This window comes from Chiroxiphia lanceolata, chromosome Z (assembly GCF_009829145.1).
Source record: "Chiroxiphia lanceolata isolate bChiLan1 chromosome Z, bChiLan1.pri, whole genome shotgun sequence".
NCBI classification, from domain to species: domain Eukaryota; kingdom Metazoa; phylum Chordata; class Aves; order Passeriformes; family Pipridae; genus Chiroxiphia; species Chiroxiphia lanceolata.
In genome coordinates, this window is record NC_045671.1 from 45,380,148 (window position 1) to 45,401,660 (window position 21,513).

Consider the following 21,513-nt stretch of genomic DNA (forward strand, 5'->3'; position numbering starts at 1 on the left):
CACCAAGAAAGCTAAAGTAACAGTACCAAGAAATTACATTTAAGTAAAAAATTCCTCCACTGGTCTGTCACTCTCTTTGTCGTTCTTTGTCAAAGCTCTTTGTTAGTCCTCACTTACTGGGTTGGCAAAAACTGTCGTGTAAACTGGCAATAAATATTTTAATTTACACAAACTTCTCCAGTTCAGTCTAGAGTTTTATTTATTGTGTATGAGGTGGTATGTCAGAGTATGACTTACAACGTGATTTATGAAGTCTGGGAAAGAGTTTTCTTTTCTTAAATACAACCAAAACCCCTGATTTCAGCTGTATTAACTCAGATGTGTAACTGATACATTTGTTTGAATTTATCTCCTTTTGAATAACACAATTGAAAAATTGTCATAATGAGAGTTATTTTAGCAATAACATGGATGACTTGACAGTAATGTTAAATATGATGAAGGAAGTGAATAATTTCATTACCCAGAACTTTTATGTTGAGTGGCTTGAAACCAACAACACGTCAACAATGATAATAGGATTCTAGAAAACTAATCAGATCTTGGGTATTTATAAAATCATCTTCATGATAAGGGGGATGTTTACGTGAAAGAACTTACTTATCCGCAGCTCAAACATATTCAATGGAAGAATGGACTGCTGGAATGGCAGAAAAAATTGAGCAATAAAATGGTTGATATAAAAAGTACCAGCACATTACAAGAATTAGCAGTAGCAGCAATTAGGATGTTTAGAGCAAGGAGAACAGTAGTGTTTGTGTCATGCAAGCCCAGAGGAAAGAGTGCACAAGGCCTCTCTGTCAGTCAAGTATGTCATTTTCTTCAAGTATGATAAAACAGTGTAAGGAATGAAAAGATGAAACATGAGAGGGGAATCTGACCTAAGGTAGTGTGGTGGATCTGGCTGAGCCGAAGTTTATTTTCTCATAGTAGCCCTCACACTGCATTGGTAGCTAGAGGAGTGTTGATAACGCACCGATGTTTTGGCTACTGTTGAGCACAGCACCAACACTGTAACATTCCTTCTTCAATCGAGGGTGAGATCCTGGGATGGGACACAAGTAGGCCAGCTGACCCACACTGACCAAGGGGATATTCCAGACCATATGACATCAACCCAGATATAAAAGCTGAGGCAAGGAGCAGGACCAGAGGCATTCACTGTCTCTGATGTCTGCCTGCTGACAACTGTTACATGTGCTGGAGCCCTGCTTCTTGGAGAAGTGGCCGACCATCGCTGCTTATGGGAAGTAGAGATTAACTGCTGGCTTCTGCTTTTTGCATGCACACACTGCTTTTGCTTTCTTTTTTGCAAAAATATAAACTGCCTTATCACAACCCATGATTTGTGTTGTTTTCTTTTCCCATCTTACTCTCTCCCCCATCCGGCTGGGAAGGGGAGGGATAGAGCGGATGGGTGGGCATCTGACATTCAGCCAAGGTGAACCCACCACAAGTAGAAAGCTAAATTTACCCTCACTAAAACTCAGAGGGCAGTCATTGCATAGCACAAAACAAGTTTTAATCCTTCAGCCCAGCTGAGAAAAGGTTTGATGTTTAGTTGGAGTCACTAGTGCAAAACGTCTTTGCTGCATATTTATATTTAATTATTTTTAATTTAAGTTTAAAGAATGGAGTAATACTCCTATTGCTAGCTGAAGAGCTGAAAATAATTTGTTATGGTTTCTTGTTTCATTGGTTGTTTTATTTTTTTCCAAATCACAAATCAGAGAGATCTGTATTGACAAAGTTCCAGTTCTGTTGTACATGGGGTAGAGGAGGATGCTGAGTTCAGATCTCCACAGTATTGGTGCTCAATAGTAGCATCACAAGGGGGCACCGCAGTTCAACTAAGTGACTAAATGACGTTGCTTCTTGTTAGAGTGTCAGCTCATCCTAGCTGTCTAAACTACTGGATCAGGCATTAAATTTTTTTGAAAAGATCAATCTGACAGTTCAAATCCCATAATCACTGCCAAGTATATCATAGAATGTTGAAAATGTCATAATATTAAATCCTGGTTTCATTAAATAATGCAATTCCCCATCCTGGATCCCAGGAAGTCTTTTCAGTTTTACCACACAGGTGTTTGCTGCTCAGGAACCAACAATTTCATTGGCACATTTGCATTTTCCCTTTGCTAAATCTTCTCGTCAAGGAGTCCTGTAGAGTATCCAGCCTTCCTGAAAATGACCTAATCTGAAACCACATGGATGTATAACGGGCTATGTGTAGGGCTATGGTTCTTGACCAGGGTTCTCTCCAGCTCAGGACTGAGCCCTCACTGGTTGTTTAACTTGCATCACATCTCTCCTCATGGCTTTAGCACAGTATTGAGAGGGCGTGCACCTTCTGATGAACTAAAGACGTCATAGGAGCAGTTGCTTTTGTTGTTATTACTCACAAATAGTTCTTTTTCAGAGCTAAGCCCGTGATACCAAAAAAAAAAAAGGTATGATTTTGTTTTTTCAAGTCAAAGATACTTTTAGACTGAATCTTTGATGTGTATTTGTATGATAGCCTTCTAAAATACTAAATTTTAATTATGGAAGAAGGAAAATCAAATAACCCTTCCTTATTTAAGCTGGAAATCATCAATACTAGTGAGTTAATTAATTTACTCAAGCCACTATCAAATGTTTTTCATATCGTCTCTTGCTCTAAAAAATCAAATTCCTACCAGTGAAATATCACCCCAGCATTATTACAGAATTATTTCACTTTATGCATATGCACCTACTCCACAAGCATGTGCAGCCTCATGTGTAAAACCTTCAGAACTCAAGAGCTGTCTTGCAGAACCTTTGCAGCAAAACCAGAGGTTTTATAAACACAATGAATACCAGAGAGAATTTCTGGTTAGTCTGCTTATCAAATTTTTATTTGACATAAAGCTGTCCTCCTGGCACGCTGATTTTCACATGTTTCATGATGATCTGTCAATGATATTTTGCCATTTTCTCCTGCCTTTTTTCTACTGTAGCACACTTAAAGCTGGGCATACGCTGAGTACCTTTCTTCAATATTTTTCCACTTTTTTATTCTCCATTTTCAACTCATGTATCATTTCCAAAAAGTTGCCTGATAATTACATTTCCAAGAACATTTTTAAGCTATTTTCTGCAGACATTTGTCCATGTGAATAAACCATTATGCTGATGAAATAATAACAGTAACTACTAACACAAGGATTACATATAGAGAAGAATCTGGACCTTGAGGAAGGTACTGAGCAAGGTGTGTACAGGTAACTTACCTGTCAAATAGTTCTCCACCTGTGACCAATTCCAGAACAAGACTGATTTCTGTAGGTGTCTCAAATATCTCCTTCAGTTTTATCTGGTAAAAGATAACAGAAAGTATTTATTTTGCTTATTTGTCTTCTTGGTGAGCATTGTCAGGGCATCAACAGTAGGACACAGACCACAGCTGGTAGATCTACCTTGTTCTCTCCCACTTTTTGTTTTGCTAGTTTTATATCCTTTGCATTTCTTTTTTTTTTTTTTTCTTTCTTTCTTTTGGTTATTTTCTTACTCATACCTCAGTAATCTCTATGAAATACAGCAGTTTAAGAGGCTGTCTGCCAATCTTTCAGAGAAACTGAAAAGTAAAACCTTTCCTACCCTTCAAGGACTGACAACACCAACTTTCCCCTTTCATTTGCAGAACTTTTTTCACATAGTTTCTCACTCATGTCTGTAAGAACATTTAATTTTAAAGTGTAAGTATAGCTCAACAAGCTTTCATAAAAAGCTGCTAGCATGCTTATGAAGAGAAAGCAAAGCTTTAATCCAGGTCTGTATTGATGAACCTGAACAGTCATCTCTTATGACTAGAAAGAATTTTAAAAAACAAAGAAACAAATGTGGAGTGAAAAAACAAGGCTAAACTTACAATGTTTGGATGTGAAAGGCGGAGAAGAACTCCAATTTCTGTGCGGACAATTTTCTTGTCTACCTGGTTAAAATATGGGAAGGAAAAAGTGAAAAAATTTATTTCTATGGTCACCATAGAAACTTCTAGCTACATCACAGGAAAATACGTAGGAATAGCATTTCTAGTTCTCTCTGGAGATAAGTTGATGTGAGACATACAAGTCAAATAAGAACAATTTTCCATTAATACGAGACAGAAACTGTAAAAGAAAAACATCTGTATCTAGCAAAAAGATTTCAGATACACCTGTAAGTCACCCAAGACGTATATAAGAAAGACATCTGGAAAAGGTGTACAAATTCCTATTTGTACTCAAGTTCTGCCCTTGTCTATTGCTACTTATGTTGGCTAAGTTTTTGCTAGGATAGCTTCATTTTAACACACTTCGTTCAGCAACTGTACTGCAAAATATTTCTGCACACAGGATGTGAACATGAAAGTAGTGTAACATACTGCTTAGAACAAAAAGGTAATGCAAAGGTCAAATACCCCGCCTGTCACAGATTAAAAGGTTTAACTTCAACTTGCTTCACTTACATCTAACAGAATGGTCTATTAATGCAAAGGATTGGTTAAACCTCTGAGAGGATTAGAACTTCCCTTTTCTTCCCTTTGCAAACTGCAGTCTTTAGCAAACCAGGCACAACTTATGTTGTTGGGGGACATCAGCCATTTCATAGAATCATAGAATCAGCCGGGTTGCAAAGACCTCCAAGATCATCAAGTCCAACCCTTGATCCAACACTGCTGTGGTTACTAGACCATGGCACTAAGTGCCACATCCAGTCTCATCTTGAAAACCTCCAGGGACGGTGAATCCACCAGGTCCCTGGGCAGCCTGTTCCAACGTCTGTAAAGACGTTCCATTCCACCCTCTCTGTAAAGAAATTCTTTCTAATATCTAACCTAAAACTCCCCTGGCACAACTTGAGACCATGCCCTCTTGTCCTACTGCTGGTTACCTGGGAGAAGAGACCAACCCCCACCTGGCTACAACCTCCTTTCAGGGAGTTGTAGTGAGGAGGTCTCCCCTGAGCCTCCTCTTTTCCAGGCTGAACAGCCCCAGCTCTCTCAGCCTCTCCTCAGAGGACTTGTGCTCAAGTCCCTTCACCAGCCTTGTTGCTCTTCTCTGGACCTGCTCCAGCACCTCAATATCCTTCCTGAAATGAGGGGCCCAGAGCTGGACACAGTACTCAAGGTGTGGTCTCACCAGCATTGAGTCCAGGGGAAGAATCACTTCCCTGGTCCTGTTGGCCACACTGTTCCTGATCCAGGACAGGATGCCCTTGGCCTTCTTGGCCACCTGGGCACACTGCTGGCTCATGTTCAGCTTCCTGTCAATCCAAACTCCCAGGTCTCTTTCTGCCTGGCTGCTCTCCAGCCACTCTGTCCCCAGCCTGTAGCACTGCAGGGGGTTGTTGTGGCCAAAGTGGAGGACCCGGCACTTGGCCTTGTTGAACCTCATCCCATTGGAATCAGACCATCTCTCCAGCTTGTCCAGGTCCCTTTGAAGAACCCTCTTGCCTTCCAGCAGATCAATGCTCCCTCCCAACTTGATGTCATCTGCAAATTTGCTAATGGTGGACTCAATCCCCTCATCCAGATCATTAATAAAGATATGAAATAGAACTGGGCCCAACACTGATCCCTGGGGGACACCACTAGTGACCGGCTGCCAACAGGATGCAGCCCCGTTCACCAGCACTCTCTGGGCCCGGCCATCAGCCAGTTCCTAACCCAGCACAGAGTGCCCCTGTCTAAGCCATGGGCTGCCAGCTTTTTCAGGAGAATGCTGTGGGAGACGGTGTCAAAGGCTTTGCTGAAATCTAGATAGACACATCCACAGCCTTTCCCTCATCCACCAGGGGTGTCACCAAATCATAAAGGAGATCACGTTGGTCAGGCAGGACCTGCCCCTGCTAAACCTGTCCTGGCTGGGTCTGATCCCTTGTCCATCCTGTAGGTGTTGTATGATTGCACTTAGGATGATCTGCTCCATAACCTTGCCAGGCACTGAGGTCAGGCTGACAGGCCTGTAGTTTCCTGGATCCTCCTTGCAGTCCTTTTTGTGGTTGGCTTGACATTCACCAGCTTCCAATCATTTGAGACCTCCCGAGTGAGCCAGGACTGTTGGTAAATGATGGAGAGCAGCTTGGTGAGCTCTTCTGCCAGCTCCTTCATCACCCTAGGATGGATCCCATCTGGTCCCATAGACTTGTGAGAATCTAAGTGGCTCAGCAGGTCACTAACTTACAAGCATCCTGGCAAATGGCCATTTGGGTAGATTTTACAACAAAAATGAGCAGGTATAAGTGACGTGAATTGTTCTAGAGTAAAAGTAGGACCATATTTACTCATGGCATTTTATTACAAACAGACAGTTTTATCACTGCTACTTTCTTACCTTCTCCTATGGGAAGTATAGATAAATTTGTATCAACATTTATTTCAGCTCCTTCCAAAAAAGTGTATCTACTTATATCAGGGCCAAACTTGGCTTATTTTTAGTTTGGGCAGGAGTTGCAGCAATTCAACTACTTATATTGTGTTTTCCTATCATCCTATCAAATAATTTCCTGACAGAAACTGTTTGGTAGGATAAGAGTCAGAAATCTCTCTCTAGGGTATAAGTTGCTATAGTAACAATTTTTAAAACTTAGATAATTTAATCAAATATGCTATTACCACAAATATATGAGCAAATTAAATGTTTGGCTACATCAAATGCAGTAGTCTAATTTGTGTAGATGCAATAACTGATCAAAATGAGGTTGCAAAACTCTTTGTCTCCTCCTCTTTCCTTAAATTAACGTTACTCACAGAAGTGTCGGTGAGACCTTTGTGAGTATATTACAGTCAAGAATAATAGAGTAGAACTGATGTCTGTTTGTGAAGAAAAAAAACAATCAAATGTTAATTTTCAGATGTTTCACAGTTCCACTAGTTTAGCAATTGTCCTTCTATCCTTTATTCTTTGCTTTTAATCTATGCTAAATGGACTAGTGTATGCTTTTGGCCAGACATTTCATCAGTATAATTTGATTTCCACTTAAAAGACTACATTTCACTGTGTGAAAAAGTAGTTCTGTTGTATAAATGAATGGTTGGGTGATTTTAACACTGGTGTAGTTTTACTGAGTTGCATTTTCTGTTTGCAAACTTTAAATTGCAAACAATCAAGAGGCATTTGCTTCTTTAGGCCTGTAAAATAACAATTGCTGTGGAAATCTATGTCAATTTGAGAAGTCATTTGCCAGGTAATCCTGAAATAGTCATTTATCAGCTCTTCACCACTGACCCTAGGCATGAAGATTTCACTGGGAGAAAGCAGCAGTCCAGAAACCCCATCCACCCTTCTAATTTATATTAAAGCATTTACTTTAAGGTAATTATTCCTGGGTTATTCACAGTACTTTGTGTCTCCAGTTATTTCACTTCTCTAGAATTAGGCATTTATCCCCTTTATAGGTAAGTGTCTGCAAACCCCACATCTTCGAAATTTGATGTTGGTCATTCAGTGACGTAACCTTAGGTTTATAATCAGTGTATTTCTGATTTATGAATTTCAGATTATTTTGACAAAGGAAAGGAAAAATCCTTAATGAGAGCTGAGATTCTTTCATGTTTCCCTGCCCCAAGATGGTGAGGTGGAGTGATATTACAAACCACTAAGATGTAAAAGTGATGTTTTTCTCTGAATTAAATGAAACAAGAAATGAACTGCCACTGTACATAGATTAACCCAGCTGCTGCCTTGTGTTATGGTACACCACCCTTAAAACCAGTGGCCAACAGACACACTCTGTACCCTCAGACTTAGTAGAGAGCAAAAAGGAGTACATTTCTCATCCTACATGTTTAGGCCCTCTTTCCCCTGGGCAGTGTGGACATGGAGGGGCACATTTGCCCAGCTGTGACCACCCTACAGGCTGGGTGACAACAGTGCCCAGGCAAGGGGTGTGAAGAAACCAATGCAAAGAGCTTTCAAGGAGTTTCACAGGACTGCCCACCCCAGTGAGCCTGTTCACCCCAGCTCCGCACGGCTCCTTAATTAATATCCCACTTCTTGACTCACATGAACACCTCTAATATGAGCAATGAATTCTTTATTGAACTAGCAGGTTGGGCTCTGAGTATGTGTTTCCCTGCACTTACAGGGGGCATGATGCAAATCATTACTGGCTTGCCACCACACTATTAAACGTGCTTCCATGAAAGCTCTTATATTCATCTCAGCTAAAGTAACTGCTCTGAAGCCTAACTCTTTCAGTATTTTATGGCATCAATTGCTAATTACCATTTATAACTTCATAATTATTTTGCTTTCCTACAATTAAGCTGAAATATTAAAACTTACACAGACACAGACTACACACAGATGGAGTTGTCAATTCCCTGGTAATCTAAAAGGTTTGTTTCCAGTTGTTAAATCTACACACAGGACTACTGGGTTACTTGACTTCTCTTGAAAGGTTTCAAGAAAAAGAAAAGAAATAGGCTTGAATTTAAAGATTGAATTTAAATAAATCTTCACAAGAAGGAGACTCAAAGTACAGTTTAAGGTCTTGCTTTTTAACTTCAGAATGTCCTGAATAACAGGAATTCCAGTTTCTGCCTTGTTCATACGCAGCATATCTTCTCACGAAGTCTTTCAGTCAAGATTTCAAGGATAAAACACTCTAAAGAAGACTTCTGAATGTGCTTTTACATCTTTATAAAGCTGAGTAGTACCATTGAAAGCATCTGAGCTGGTCTATATATCAGTGGAAGATACAGATGACATTCTTCACCGTAAGTGATAAAGAATCATAGAGGCTACGAAAAGTGTTATGACAGAAAATCCCAGAACAAATGAAAATAGAAGCTTATATGTGACTTGGTCTGAGTTACTCTGGTGTAATTCAGTAACCAGCATGGCAGTGGACAGTAGGTAAAAGCGGAATTAAAAAACGCTGACCCTTTTGAATGAAAGGATGCTTCATTGTTCCAACTAGGACATTTATTTAGTTCCAGCTAGGACATTTATTTAGCAGCTGCTTCAGGTGATTTGATTCATTGCATGGCCTTTTTTTGAATGAAAATAAGAGTCTCTCAAGCAAAGAATTCTTCCTATGTTTTAAGAGCTGTTCTTCCTGGGACGTTGTTTGACCTTCTCAGCAAGGTGTGCAGCTCTCTTTTGTGTGGGAACAACCTTTGTACTCCTAATGAACTAATATTATCCTAAAAAGAAAAAAAGGTTCAAAATAATCTTTTTATATTTTAAGCTTGGCAGACTATTTTGGCTCTGTCTTCATTCAAGTTTAACATGAGGTACCTGAAAAACACAGTAAAGAATACAATAAAGCACAACAGCAATTGCACAGCCTTGTAGTATCCTCCATAAACTCCATAGGGAGTTTTCATGATGTAGGTGTGCTGGTTTTGGCTGGGATAGAGTTAATTTTCTTCACAGTGGCCTAACATAGGGTTATGTTTGGGAATTGTGCTGGAAAGAATGTGAATAACTCAGGGATGTATTTGTGATTGCTTACACAAAGCCAAGGGCTTTTCTGTTTCTCACTTGAACCCATCAGTAGGCTGTGGGTGTACAGGAAGCTGGGAGGGGACACAGCCAGGACAGTAGACCCCAATGGACTAAAGGGATACTCCAGATCATATGACTCCATGCTCAGTATATAAAGCTGGAGGAGAAGAAGGAATTGGGGGTCTATTCAGAGTCTTCCCAAGTCACTGTTACACATGACGGTGCTCTACTTTCCTGGGAATGGTTGAACACCTGCCTGCCAGTGGGACATAGTGAATGAATTCCTTGTTTTGCTTTACATGTGTGTGCAGCTTTTGCTTTCCCTGTTAAAATTCCTGTATCTCAACCCATGAACTTTCTCACTTTTACTCTGGGGATGAGTGAGGGAGTGGCTGTGTGGGGCTTAAGTTATTGGCTGGAGTTAAACAAAAACAGGAGGTTATTGCAAAATTTTATTTTGAGCCTCCATAAATAAATTTGGATTATTAATAAAAAAAAAAAAGTAGGCTATTCATTATTAGAGCAACTATTTTCTGCTCACAAGTCCACACTCCCAATTTGTGGCTGTAATCCTTCAAGTGATGCAAGTTCCTCAGACTGAACACATTTGCATGGAAATAATGCCGGTTACATCAATGTCCATGCATTTGTCCCGTGAGCTGACTAGTACATGCAAAGCTGCAGGCTGCAAATAGCTGGGTTTGTACAAGCTGAAAGGGTACTGAGCTGTCTGCATATGACAGGACTGTTAATCTGTCAGAAGTAAACTGCTCCATCAAAGAAGCAACACTTCAGTTTCTGAAAAAGCACAGTACATTTGCAGGCAAACCATCAGATTGATAGAGATGATTTGTGGGACTGTAAAAAACTTCAGCACAGTAAATCACACACTGGCATATCTGATTAAGAGGACCTGCATCTTCAATGGCACAGGTGAACAGATGCAGTTAACGTTCCCCAAAGACACACAGCCCTTTGTGAATGGGTTTTGTTGTTCACCCACATCAGTTCGTGGCATCACCAAAGAGTGAATAGATATGTTCAGAGGTGCTTAGAGCTTGCACAACACTGGTCATTTGCAATAATACATTTTATGTCTGAGTACAAAACAAGTTATATGTTCATTAGAACAGGTCTCATTATATGCTGTGGTCTAAATATCTGACAGTTTGGTTGTTACTTCTTTTCCTGACTATTTATCTACGTATATCTATGTGTAAATATTTCTATTTATACATAGATTTCTGCAAATGTGTTAGATAATTGTTGAGCAGTTTATGCAAACAAATTTCAACCTATTAGGTATTCATGCATTGCTCATTTTAGCTATTCATTTTTTGTATTGTGTTCCTGCCGTTGTTACTGTTCCCAAACCTGGGTGGAGAAGGACGCTTCTAAGATGCAGGAACAATGTGTAAATCAAAGGTAAGCACTCCTTTTGTTTTTGTCAAAATAGATGCATTTATAGGACTATTTATAAATTTGTAGATTTGCTATCTTCTTGTACATTCTTGCTTTAAACTTATACAATTACAAATTCAAAACTGTTCTCTTTTCTCATTGAAACTTTATTAATTCAGCTTTTATCCTAGGTGATGCAACCAGTATTAGATATCTGGCATTCTGTAAAAGGCTTCATATTCAGGTCACCCCTCTGAATAAATACATTGCCACATAATAGTAGTCCCTTAGAAACTGAAGGTTATAAGGCGATAGGACATTTCCTGTCACACTGTACAATATTTTATTATTAAATTACTCAAATTTATCAGGAGTCCTCAGCTGCATGATAAAGACCTGGGATACATTATGTCTACTTGTATTATTAAGCAAGTGCAATGCTTGTTGCAGTTTAAGAAATTTCACATGAATAGTAAACTTGTGTACCCATCCTTCTCTCAATCAACTCGCACTTAGAAAATCGTCCCCAATGAACGTTTGATGCATTAATATTGTCATCTCCATCACAGATACCAAATAATTTCATGTGATCAATGTACTGGTTTTGTCTGGTATAGACTTAATTCTTTTCATAGTAGCTTTCATGAGGCTATGTTTTAGATTTGTGATTAAAACATTGCTGATAATACAGGGATGTTTTAGCTATGGCTAAACAGTGCTTATGCGGTGCTTTTCCAGCATCAGGGCCCTTTCTGCTTGCATGCTTCCTTTCTTCCTCTTGTGTCTTGCGTGTTTCCTCTGATGAATCATCCTGAACCTCTAGACTTGCTGCTTTAATGACACCTGTACTAGGAGACTTGTAATCTCCTGATCCTAGACAATTCTTCTGGCAGGTCAGCCCCAAACACTGATAACAAGAGGTTCTGACATAATTTCTGTGTTGCTTGATAGTATTCTAAATTTACAGGAACCATACACACGACCCCATGCCCCAAAACTACTTCAAATGTATAGGTTATATACTTTGTAATCTGAATAACACAGAAAACCAGTGGATTCTCAAAAGAAAACAGGGAAGGAATCCCTTGCAGAAAATTTTCAGGGACTGAAAATGAAAAAAAAATATTTTATATAATTGGAGGATGATACAGAGAAGCATGTAGAGATGGTGAGATGGTTAAGAAAGGTAGGCAGAAGTGAAAGCAAGACCTTATAACTAATACAGAGAGCTCACCTCATAGATTAGAAACTGTGAGCTGAGAGTTTCTCGTTAGCACTATGTGTCAACAAATAACATCAAAATTTACGGGACTGCTTTTGTTTCTACATCTCTCTAATCCCCAAGGAGGATGTCTCAACTACATTAATGGCAGCACATTAACTTGCCTCTTCTGCCAGGATCTATGAGTTGTACTGGAAAAAAAGGACAAGTGACTGAGAAGGCTGAGAGCAGCAGGAACACACTCTGACATCCTTCTCCAACAGGTCATCTCAATCCATGAATTCTGTGCACAGGAGCCACAGGGTGCATTCCGTATTTTATCCTGTGTTCCCTGATGTTTATACAGTTTTGGAGTAAATGGAGGAGATGCTGAAAGGAGGTGGTTGTAAGCTATGTGAAGCTGAACTGGAACAGGAATATTTTAATTTCAAGAGATTTGTCTGTGTCTCCCTTTATGGCCACTGAATTCTTATGCAGATTTGGCAAATCACACCATGTCTGATCTAAAACCCATATCTAATGCATAATATCTGATCTGGGTTCAATTTTGATACTTAGAAAGAAAGAAAATATAAAAAAGATCCAAACCCACAACCACAACCCCAGACAAACTGTTGAAGTATGGAATGAATAAGCAGTCTGTGAGACGGCTGAATAACCAGGCCCAGAGTGACATGAATTCCACTTGGGGGCCAGTGAATAGAGGTGTACCCCAAGCATCAATAGTGGGTCCAATCCTGTGTCACATCTTCGTGAATGATCTGGATGATAGGATAGGTGCACTGGCCAAATAGGGAGCAGGGGCTGATGCACCAGATGCCATTCAGAGGGACCTGGACAGGCTGGATTAAGGGGCTGACAGGAAGCTTATGCAGTTCAACAAGGGGAAGAGCAAAGCCCTGCACCTGGAGAGCAACATCCCCAGGCACCAGCACAGGCTGGGGCTGCCCAGCTGCGAAACAGCTTGTAAGAAAGTGCCCTGGGGGGTCCTGGTGGACACCAAATTGAACATAAAGCCAGTGATGTGCTGATGTGGCAAAGCCATAGTGGTTTCCTGGACTGCATTACAAGAAGTGTTGCCAGCAGTTCAGGGATCCTGCTCCTCAGCACTGGTGAGGCCATACCTGGTCTACTGAATGCAGTTCTGCGCACCCTGAGAGACAAGGACATGCTACAGAGAGTCCTGTGAAGGGCTGAGAAGATGATGAAGGGACCGGAGAACAGCCTGGAGATGAGAAGGCAGATTTTACCTGTGAAGTAAAGCATGCAGGATGTAGTTGTTGATGTGCTATGAACTGTGGTACCAACTGCCTGGATACAAATACTTTCCAGATCTAGTTCCTAACCGTGGCACCTCGTGTGCTTCTCATCCATTAAACATGGAATTACTAATGTGTGTTCCCACTGCGATGATGTGGCTGTAACACAGTAATGGCACAAAAAGAATAACTGAAATTAATTATAATGGTGAAATGAATAATTTTCCTGGAGTCCTGATTAACAGACTTTTGGCTTCTCATTTGTAGAAATTGGGGCTTTCATCTCCAGGAATTATGACTTTGCCCACAAATTCTTGAAAGCCATATAAAGAGTTCTCTTGACTTTGCATTTTCTCATATCTTTACATTTAAATCCTATATCTACTGTGTTTGCCACTCAATCCAGAAACCTACAATTACTATCATGCTATTTCTTCCTGTTGCACTACTCTTTTGTCGGTTTGTAAAGAGCTGAAACCTATATGAGTGTTATGTATTTTGCAGAAAAAAATCTAAATTTCTGGAGGCTGATGTTCTTCAGAGTGCTGCTTAAAAGCCCTCAGGAGTTATCATGTAATCTTGGCAATTCTAAAAAAATTGAAATCAGAATTCCCTCCAACAATGAAAGTGACTTGAATATCATAGGACTGAAATACAAAATAAACCATCTTATCTATGCTATTTCTTTTTATTTGTGGAAATTTTTCCAGCTGTTTTCAACTGCATCTACTGAACATATGCCCAATTGGAGTTTGAAACATCTGTTCATTCAATATATACCAAGTGTAATGGAATAACTTGTTGGAAACAAAGAGCAGTATTTGAAGGCTGCTTAAAGTGAAGGGGGAGAAATAACAGTGAAAGTGGGATAAGTTTTTTACATTTGTAGGAAAAGAGGTTGTTAGTTATTTTTTATTTTTATTCTTTCATTTTTTGGGTTTAGGTGGGGTGTTGCTGGGTTTTGGGGTGGTTTTGGTTTTGTTTGTTATTTGTTTGATTTGGTTTTTTTTCCGTAAGAAAACCCTTCTTAAGTGACTTGAGCAGACAGCAAGTTTAGTTTGACAAACACTTGTCATGACACCCACACACAGCCATCAACTTCAGCTTAGAAAGTTGGGCTGAACCTTAGTTCTAGCCTTAAGAGATCCTCTGACCAGATGAAGTTATCTCAAGGAGATCAGACACAGACGCTGACTTCGTGGTTTCTCAAAGAAACTTCAGTAACAGAACACTGAGATCATGCTGCTTACACAGCTGCTGTGTTAATTTACATCCTTGCTGTTCCATTCCTCCCTACCTGTGGTTAGTCTTCCTCTTAAAGGACATAAAAAGAATTAAGATCACCTCAGACAAAGAGAATATATTTTATCTGGAAATAAACCAGTTTGTCAAGCAGTACATGCTGATTACAGAGTTCTTGGTAAAATAAGTCCTCTCTCCTACAGACCTCATTTGGACTTGCCTCTCTGAGGGGCTACAGAGAACTCAGGTTCAGAAGAATAAACCCAGGATGCCACGTTTTAAGTCATACACTGTTCCTGATTTATTTCAATATCTGAACTGCCAGCATTGGAGAAAATATTGTCGATTCTTATCTTTTGCCCTCTTCATATTTTAGTGCATACTGACAGCTTTCTTTAATTCATTACTCTACAGCATAGCACAAGCTCAATTGCTTTCCCTCCAAAAGAATAGCTGTCACACCTCTGACGAAAGCATACATATCTGAACATAGCAACTTCCTAGAATGCAGAGGGAGAAGTCTTTCAGAGACCCCCAGCACGATCTTCACAGACAATCCATTTATGCAGAAGCCCTGCCTTCTCCGCATTACAGCTCCACCAGGGTATATCTCCAGATTTCTTTAAGAGGCTGTAAATAAAGGTTTCCAAAGAGGAGGACTATAATCATGGGATAACCTAGTATTCACCCCTACACCACTACTCAGAAATGCCATCATTCTGTAGGGTTGCACCTTTGCTTTAGGCATTAAATGTAGCATCACACATTCTGTTTCTATTCCTTGCCCTGCCTCTCAACATTTATGTGCACCCTGGACACACAGAGCTCCTCTAGGCTTCTTTATAGCCATGAAGAAGACAAATCACTGCAGACAGGGAAGGAGCAAAATGTGCATGGGTAGGTTGGTGGAAGAATATCTGCAGCTGAGATCAGTTCACAGGAGTTCCTGCTGAGTAATTCAAAGCTAAACATGTGTCATTTGTTTGGGTTTAGTTTCTTTTATTTATTTATCATCTAAGGATATTATTTAATTTCTCAGAACAACTTATTTAACAGTGCAATGTATACAGTAGGTAGAGCTTCCCTGAACTGAATAATGAGTTGAGCTTTATATTTTTGTCTTTTTATTTGCTGATCTTTGTATTTCTGAAAAATAAGCTGTGAAGACCAGAAATGAGTGTTAACTAACTACCTATAAATTAAGTAAGGAAAAAACAGATATAATACATACTGTCTGTTCTTAAAAGCTTAATCCAAGGTATGACTTACTCAGGAATAATACAGCAATTCAATCTACATGGTGACAGATAAAAAAATATTTTTTCTATATTAAGCGATTTTATACAACACCTGCACTATACTGTTATGTAATACAATACAATGGATTACAGATGACATGTTAAATAACTTTACATATGTAGAACAGGCTTTTTAAAGTTGTAGAATGGGATTTTTTTTTTTCTGAAGGTTGTCCTGACAAAAACAATTTTTTTGTTTCTTTTCAAGGAATAAAATGCCTAACAAATTTATTTTTCAGTAAAATTTCCACTTTCACTGACAGGTGTCTGATTTCATACCTTCTAAAGCAAAAAGCTATTGGTTACAGTGCAGAAAAAAAATCTTTTAGTTCTCTCTTCTTTTGGACAGCATTTATGTAAAATAAACTTCTTTGTTCTTCTTTAGACCCTATGTATTTGATGGAGTTAACTTCTACTGAAAAGCCACTTTTGTAAAGTAGTGAATCAGATAGTGGAATCCAGACTCCATTATATATGAAAGAAAACTGGATATAAGCAATGGAAAACTCAAAGCCTTACTGTCTTATTTCTTTATTCAAACTGATTTTGACTGATTTTTTTTTTCATCTTTCGGTGAAAACCTAACAGTGTGAACTGCATGTGAATGAGATGATGACATTGATGGTGAAAAATGAGAAAGACAGGAAAAATAATCTACATATGTAATAGGTAGTACTGCAGATGAACTGCTAAGTAAGAACTTACTGTTTCCCTTTCATTACCAAGAAATGAATGGCCTGTCTGGTGTGTACACATGTGTGTGTGTGTGTGAATGAATAACTGAAGATAACGTGTGAGCTAGCTGACAAAATAATTCCTTTTTAATGATGAGTAGTGCTGTGCAGTTGAGTGTTTTCATGTAGGTTTACATATGACACAATTCTTTCTCCTTTTTGAAAAAATCAGAGTATTACATATTAACATGAAGTGAGGAAAAAAATTACCTTAAATATGCATATGTATGTAAGTGTATTCCACAGATCACTCTCAGATGTGTGACCAGTATGAGTACTGACAATTACTGAAAAACAGGAGTTAGATTAGATATAGGTATAGATATATACACTTCATGGCTGGGCTTCGCAAATGAAGATTTGGGAAGGGCTCTACCCACATTTGTTACAGGTACGCTGGTGGCTAAAAAGGCCAATATGAGATAGACAAGTCCGATTGCAAAAGGCACAGCAGAAAGACTCCTTAGGTGGTATATTCTGCAACACACGATTCTTTCTGCGCTGTCTTTTCTCCTTAGGAGTGATCCTGCGTGCTTTCTCAAAGGAAGCAGCAGCGTTATAGATGGTGTGTCTCCAGACCTCCTGTCTGGAGGCCAGAGTAGGCCAGTTATGTTGATCAATATGGCCAAGGCTGAGATGTTGTTTCAGGGAGTCCTTGTATCTTCTCTTCAGGGCTCCTCTCTTGTGGCAGCCAGTGGCAAGTTCACCATAGAGCATGATCTTGGGGAGGCGGTGGTCCTTCATCCTTGAGACGTGTCCTGCCCAGCACAGCTGTGTTCTTAGCAACATGGCCTCAATACTTGTGACTGCTGCTTGTTTTAGAACAGATGTATTGGTCATGTAATCTCACCAGTGGATGTTTAGGGTTGTATGGAGACAGTGTTGATGGAAGTGTTCTAGGAGACGCAGGTGGTGGCGGTAGATGACCCATGATTTGGACCCATATAAAAGAGTAGACAGCACAGTGGCTTTGTAAACACTGATCTTTGTACTTTCCTTCAAGTGTTTATTTCGCCAAACTCTTTTATGAAAAGTATATACACATAGATGTGTATAAATATATACTCATTATAAAGTCTGTGGAGAAACAGGCATGTGGAGGCAGAACAAACTTCAAGTGTAAATCCTGTAAGGTCACATTGCAACAAATAGAATTTTTAATTTTATAGCTACAAACACACATCATTTTCTCCAAAAGTCAATAAAGGACCAATTTACTAATTCTGATTATGTCAGCTGTGATACAGAAGGCTCCAGCCATTCCTCCCCCAGCCAGTTCACTGTGACACTTCAATCAGTTGTGAAGGCTCAAAAGCAGTGTTCCTTCAAGAAAAAAGATCAAATATTTGCATGACCCTTTTGATTATCATTTAATTCCAGCAATTCACTGCAACAGAAAATGAAAAACCCAGCCAACTATACTCTCTGTAAAGATGGGAATATATAGTTTTTAATATATATGTATAACTTATAGCCAGTGTATACAGTGCTTGTATCTGTGTGTGCATAAAATATGCATGTGTTTTTATATCACAGAATCATTTAGGTTGGAAAAGACCTCCAAGATCATTGGGTCCAACCTCTGACCAATTACCACCTTGTCAACTAGACCATAGCACTAAGTGCCATGTTGAGTTGTTTCTTGAACACTTCCAAGGATAGTGACTCCACCACTTCCCTGGGCAGTCCATTCCAATGTTTAACCATTCTTTCAATGAAGAAATTCTTCCTGAACCTCCCCTGGCACAGCTTAAGGCCATTTCCTTTCGTCCTGTCACTGGTTGCCTGGAAGAAGAGGCCAATTCTCACCTGTCTACAGACTCCACTAAGGTAATTGTATGGAGTGATAAGGTCACCCCTGAGCCTCGATTTCTCCAGGCTAAACACCCCCAGCTCCCTCAGCTGCTCCTCATCAGACTTGTGCTCCAGACCCTTCACCAGCTCTGTTGCTCTTCTCCGGACTCCCTCCAGTACCTCAGTGTCTTTCCTGTAGTGAAGGGCCCAGAACTGAAAACTGAATTTGAGGTGTGGCCTCACCAGTGCCAAGTACAGGGGGACAGGCACTTCCCTGGTCCTGCTGACCACACTATTGCTGATCTAAGCCAGGGTGCCATTTGCCTTCTTGCCCACCTGGGCACTGCTGGCTCATGCTCAGCTGCTGTTGAGCAGCACCTCCAGGTCCTTTTCCTCCAGGTAGCTTTCCAACCACTTCCCGAAGCCTGTAGCACTGCATGGGGTTGTTGTGACCCAGCATTTGGCCTCGTTGAACCTCAAACAATTGGGTTCAGACCATGGGTTCAGCGTGTCCAGATCCCTCTGCCATTCAGATCAAAACTCCTACCTAACTTATTGTCATCCACGAACTTTCTGAGAGTAGACTCGATCTACTCATCCAGATCAATCTACTCATCCAGATCGATCTCCTCATCCAGATCATCAATAACAAAATAGGACTGGGCCCAACATGGATCCCTGAGGGATGCCACTAGTGACTGGCCACCAACTGGATACAGCACCTTTCACCACCACTCTCTGGGCCCCGCCATTCAGCCAGTTTTTTACCCAGTAAACAGTGCGCTTATCCAAACCATGGACTTCAGCTTTTCCAGGAGAATGCCGTGGGAGACAGTATCAAAAGTTTTGCTGAAGTCCAGTCTTCCCTTCATCCTCTAGGCAGGTCACCCGGTCATACAAGGAGATCAGGTTGGTCAAGCAGGATGCCTTTCCTAAACCCATGCTGCCTGAGCCTGATCCCCTGATTGTCCTTTATGTGCCGAGTGATGGCACTCAAGATGGTCTATTCCATGAGCTTCACAGGCACAAAGGTCAGGCTGACAGGCCTGTAGTTCCCCGGATCCTCCTTCCAGCCCTTCTTGTGGATGGGTGTCACACTGGCACCTCCAGTCATCTGGCATGCCCCTGGTGAGCCAGGACTGATAGCAAATGATGGAGAGCGGCTTGAAAGTTCTTCCACCAGCTCCCTCAGCACCCTTGGATGAATCCCACCTAGTGCCATAAACTTGTGTGCCACGGTCCAAAGGGGGGACGGGACACGAGGAAGGGTGCAAGCAGAATCCTCTATTCAGGTGTGCACACTCTCCTTTTGTCCACCCAGGAGCGGAACCGCCCAGAACATAGGGCGGAGCATGAGACAGACAAGCAGAGGGGCAAACCAGGATAGAGACACTGGCAAAAAGGGGGAGGAGTGGGGGCAAACTCATGGCAAGCCTGGATTTGTCCAGGCTGTGCACTGTGTAGTGTGAATACAATGAAACCCCATAATAACAACAAAGTCCACACGACAAGGTCCTGCCAATTGCTGCACGCTTCTCTCCACGCCCGGAACTGTTCCCATCCTGAATCGTGTTCCCTCACACTTGTGAGCAGGTAAGTGGCACATCTGATCACTAATTACCTCCTCCTGAATTTCTGGGGGTCTGTTCTGCTCCCCCTTGCTGTCTGCCATCTCAGAGGCCTGGCTGCTCTGAGCATAACCAGTCTTATTGCTAAAGACTGAAGCAAAGAAGCAACAAAGTATCTCTGCCTTTTCCTCATCCTTTATGACAATGTTCCCCCCTGTGTCCAATAAAGAATGGAGATTTTCCTTGACCCTTCTCTTGTTCTTGACATTTTCATGAAAACAGTTTTTATTATCTTTCACAGCACTGGCCAGACTGACTTGAGCTTTTACCTTTCTGATTTTCTCTCTACATGACCAAACAACATCCTTGTATTCTTCCTGAGTTGCCTGCCCAATGTTCATATATGTATATGTGCAAACACTAATGTAATTGAGACTTTTTTATATATACCATTATAACCTCCTCCAGACCTTGACTCTAGGTATCCAACCCCACTTACCCAAAAGGGAAGCCTGTTACCTTTACATCCGCTCACACTCCTCTCTGCCTCATAGACATAAACTATCTGTTGCTCTCAAATTCTCCAACTTACTAGTACATTCAGATTAATTGCAGCACAACTATTTCCCCAGTAGGCATTGCTTGAAAGCTGTTGCTCTCAAAAAGAATTGATGCACCTGAACATTTGTCTGATTTTGAACATCAACCAGTCTGCAAGAAAAATGCTGCTTCATAAATACTGATTTTGACAAAAGTACTGAAGAAGTATTAGTTAAGCATCATAAACCGTCTGAGGGAGGATGCCCACACATGAAAAAAGTAGGAAATCAAAATGAGAATTCTCCAAAGCAGCCTCTATACTTGCATGCCTCATTAACTGATAAATAGAAGGCCTAATATTTCATAATACTTAATCACTGTTAGAGGACAGTACCTATCAATTAAAACCTAGGAATATTAACCAGGCTATCCTTCAAAGCATTGCTGAGAAGCAAATCAAGCAAGTATTATCTCATTTTCATGGATGAAGAAGTTGAAACCAAAAGAAATACCTTGGCCAATGGCACAGACTGAACTGGGAATATGCCAGGACCCAGGCTCCAGACAACCCAGCCCAGTATCCTACTCTCCTTGCAGCAGAGCATGTTGCTTTATTGCCATGGCAGATCCCAAATTACTTCAGTTACTGTGGTTAGAACTTGGTAGACCTATAATGTAGGCAGGGACTTGGTGTCTTAGTTTAGAAACTGTGGAAGAGAGGCCATCTGTTCTGTTTGCTATTTTTAACACTTGTCCAGACTCGGATAAGAAATTGAAGGTGGAAGTGGATCTAATTTCTTGGAAGGCATTCACCTGTCCAGATTCTGACACACTCTCCAGGCTGCCTAGCTTCCTCAAAACACACTAAATGGAGGAAAAGGTCTGCAGATGAGAGGCTTCCTGTAATAAATAGTACATATATATATTTCCTTTCTTAGAGAAACCTGTGTTCTTTGAATATGATCCATATGCTGTATGTTGTTTGCAACAACAA

At 40.5% G+C, this 21,513-nt stretch overlaps 1 protein-coding gene across 2 annotated transcripts in view; it reads right to left on the reverse strand.

The window, feature by feature from the left end:
* The window catches only part of CAMK4 (calcium/calmodulin dependent protein kinase IV), a 148,696-nt gene that overhangs the window by 56,616 nt on the left and 70,567 nt on the right, over nucleotides 1-21,513 (reverse strand). For both annotated transcript variants that reach the window (XM_032674774.1, XM_032674773.1), the window contains 2 exons: nucleotides 3,896-3,958; nucleotides 3,258-3,340 (listed from right to left, as the gene is read on the reverse strand). In XM_032674774.1, coding sequence (XP_032530665.1) covers nucleotides 3,258-3,340; nucleotides 3,896-3,958 — 146 coding nt within the window. The remainder of the gene's footprint in view (nucleotides 1-3,257; nucleotides 3,341-3,895; nucleotides 3,959-21,513) is intronic.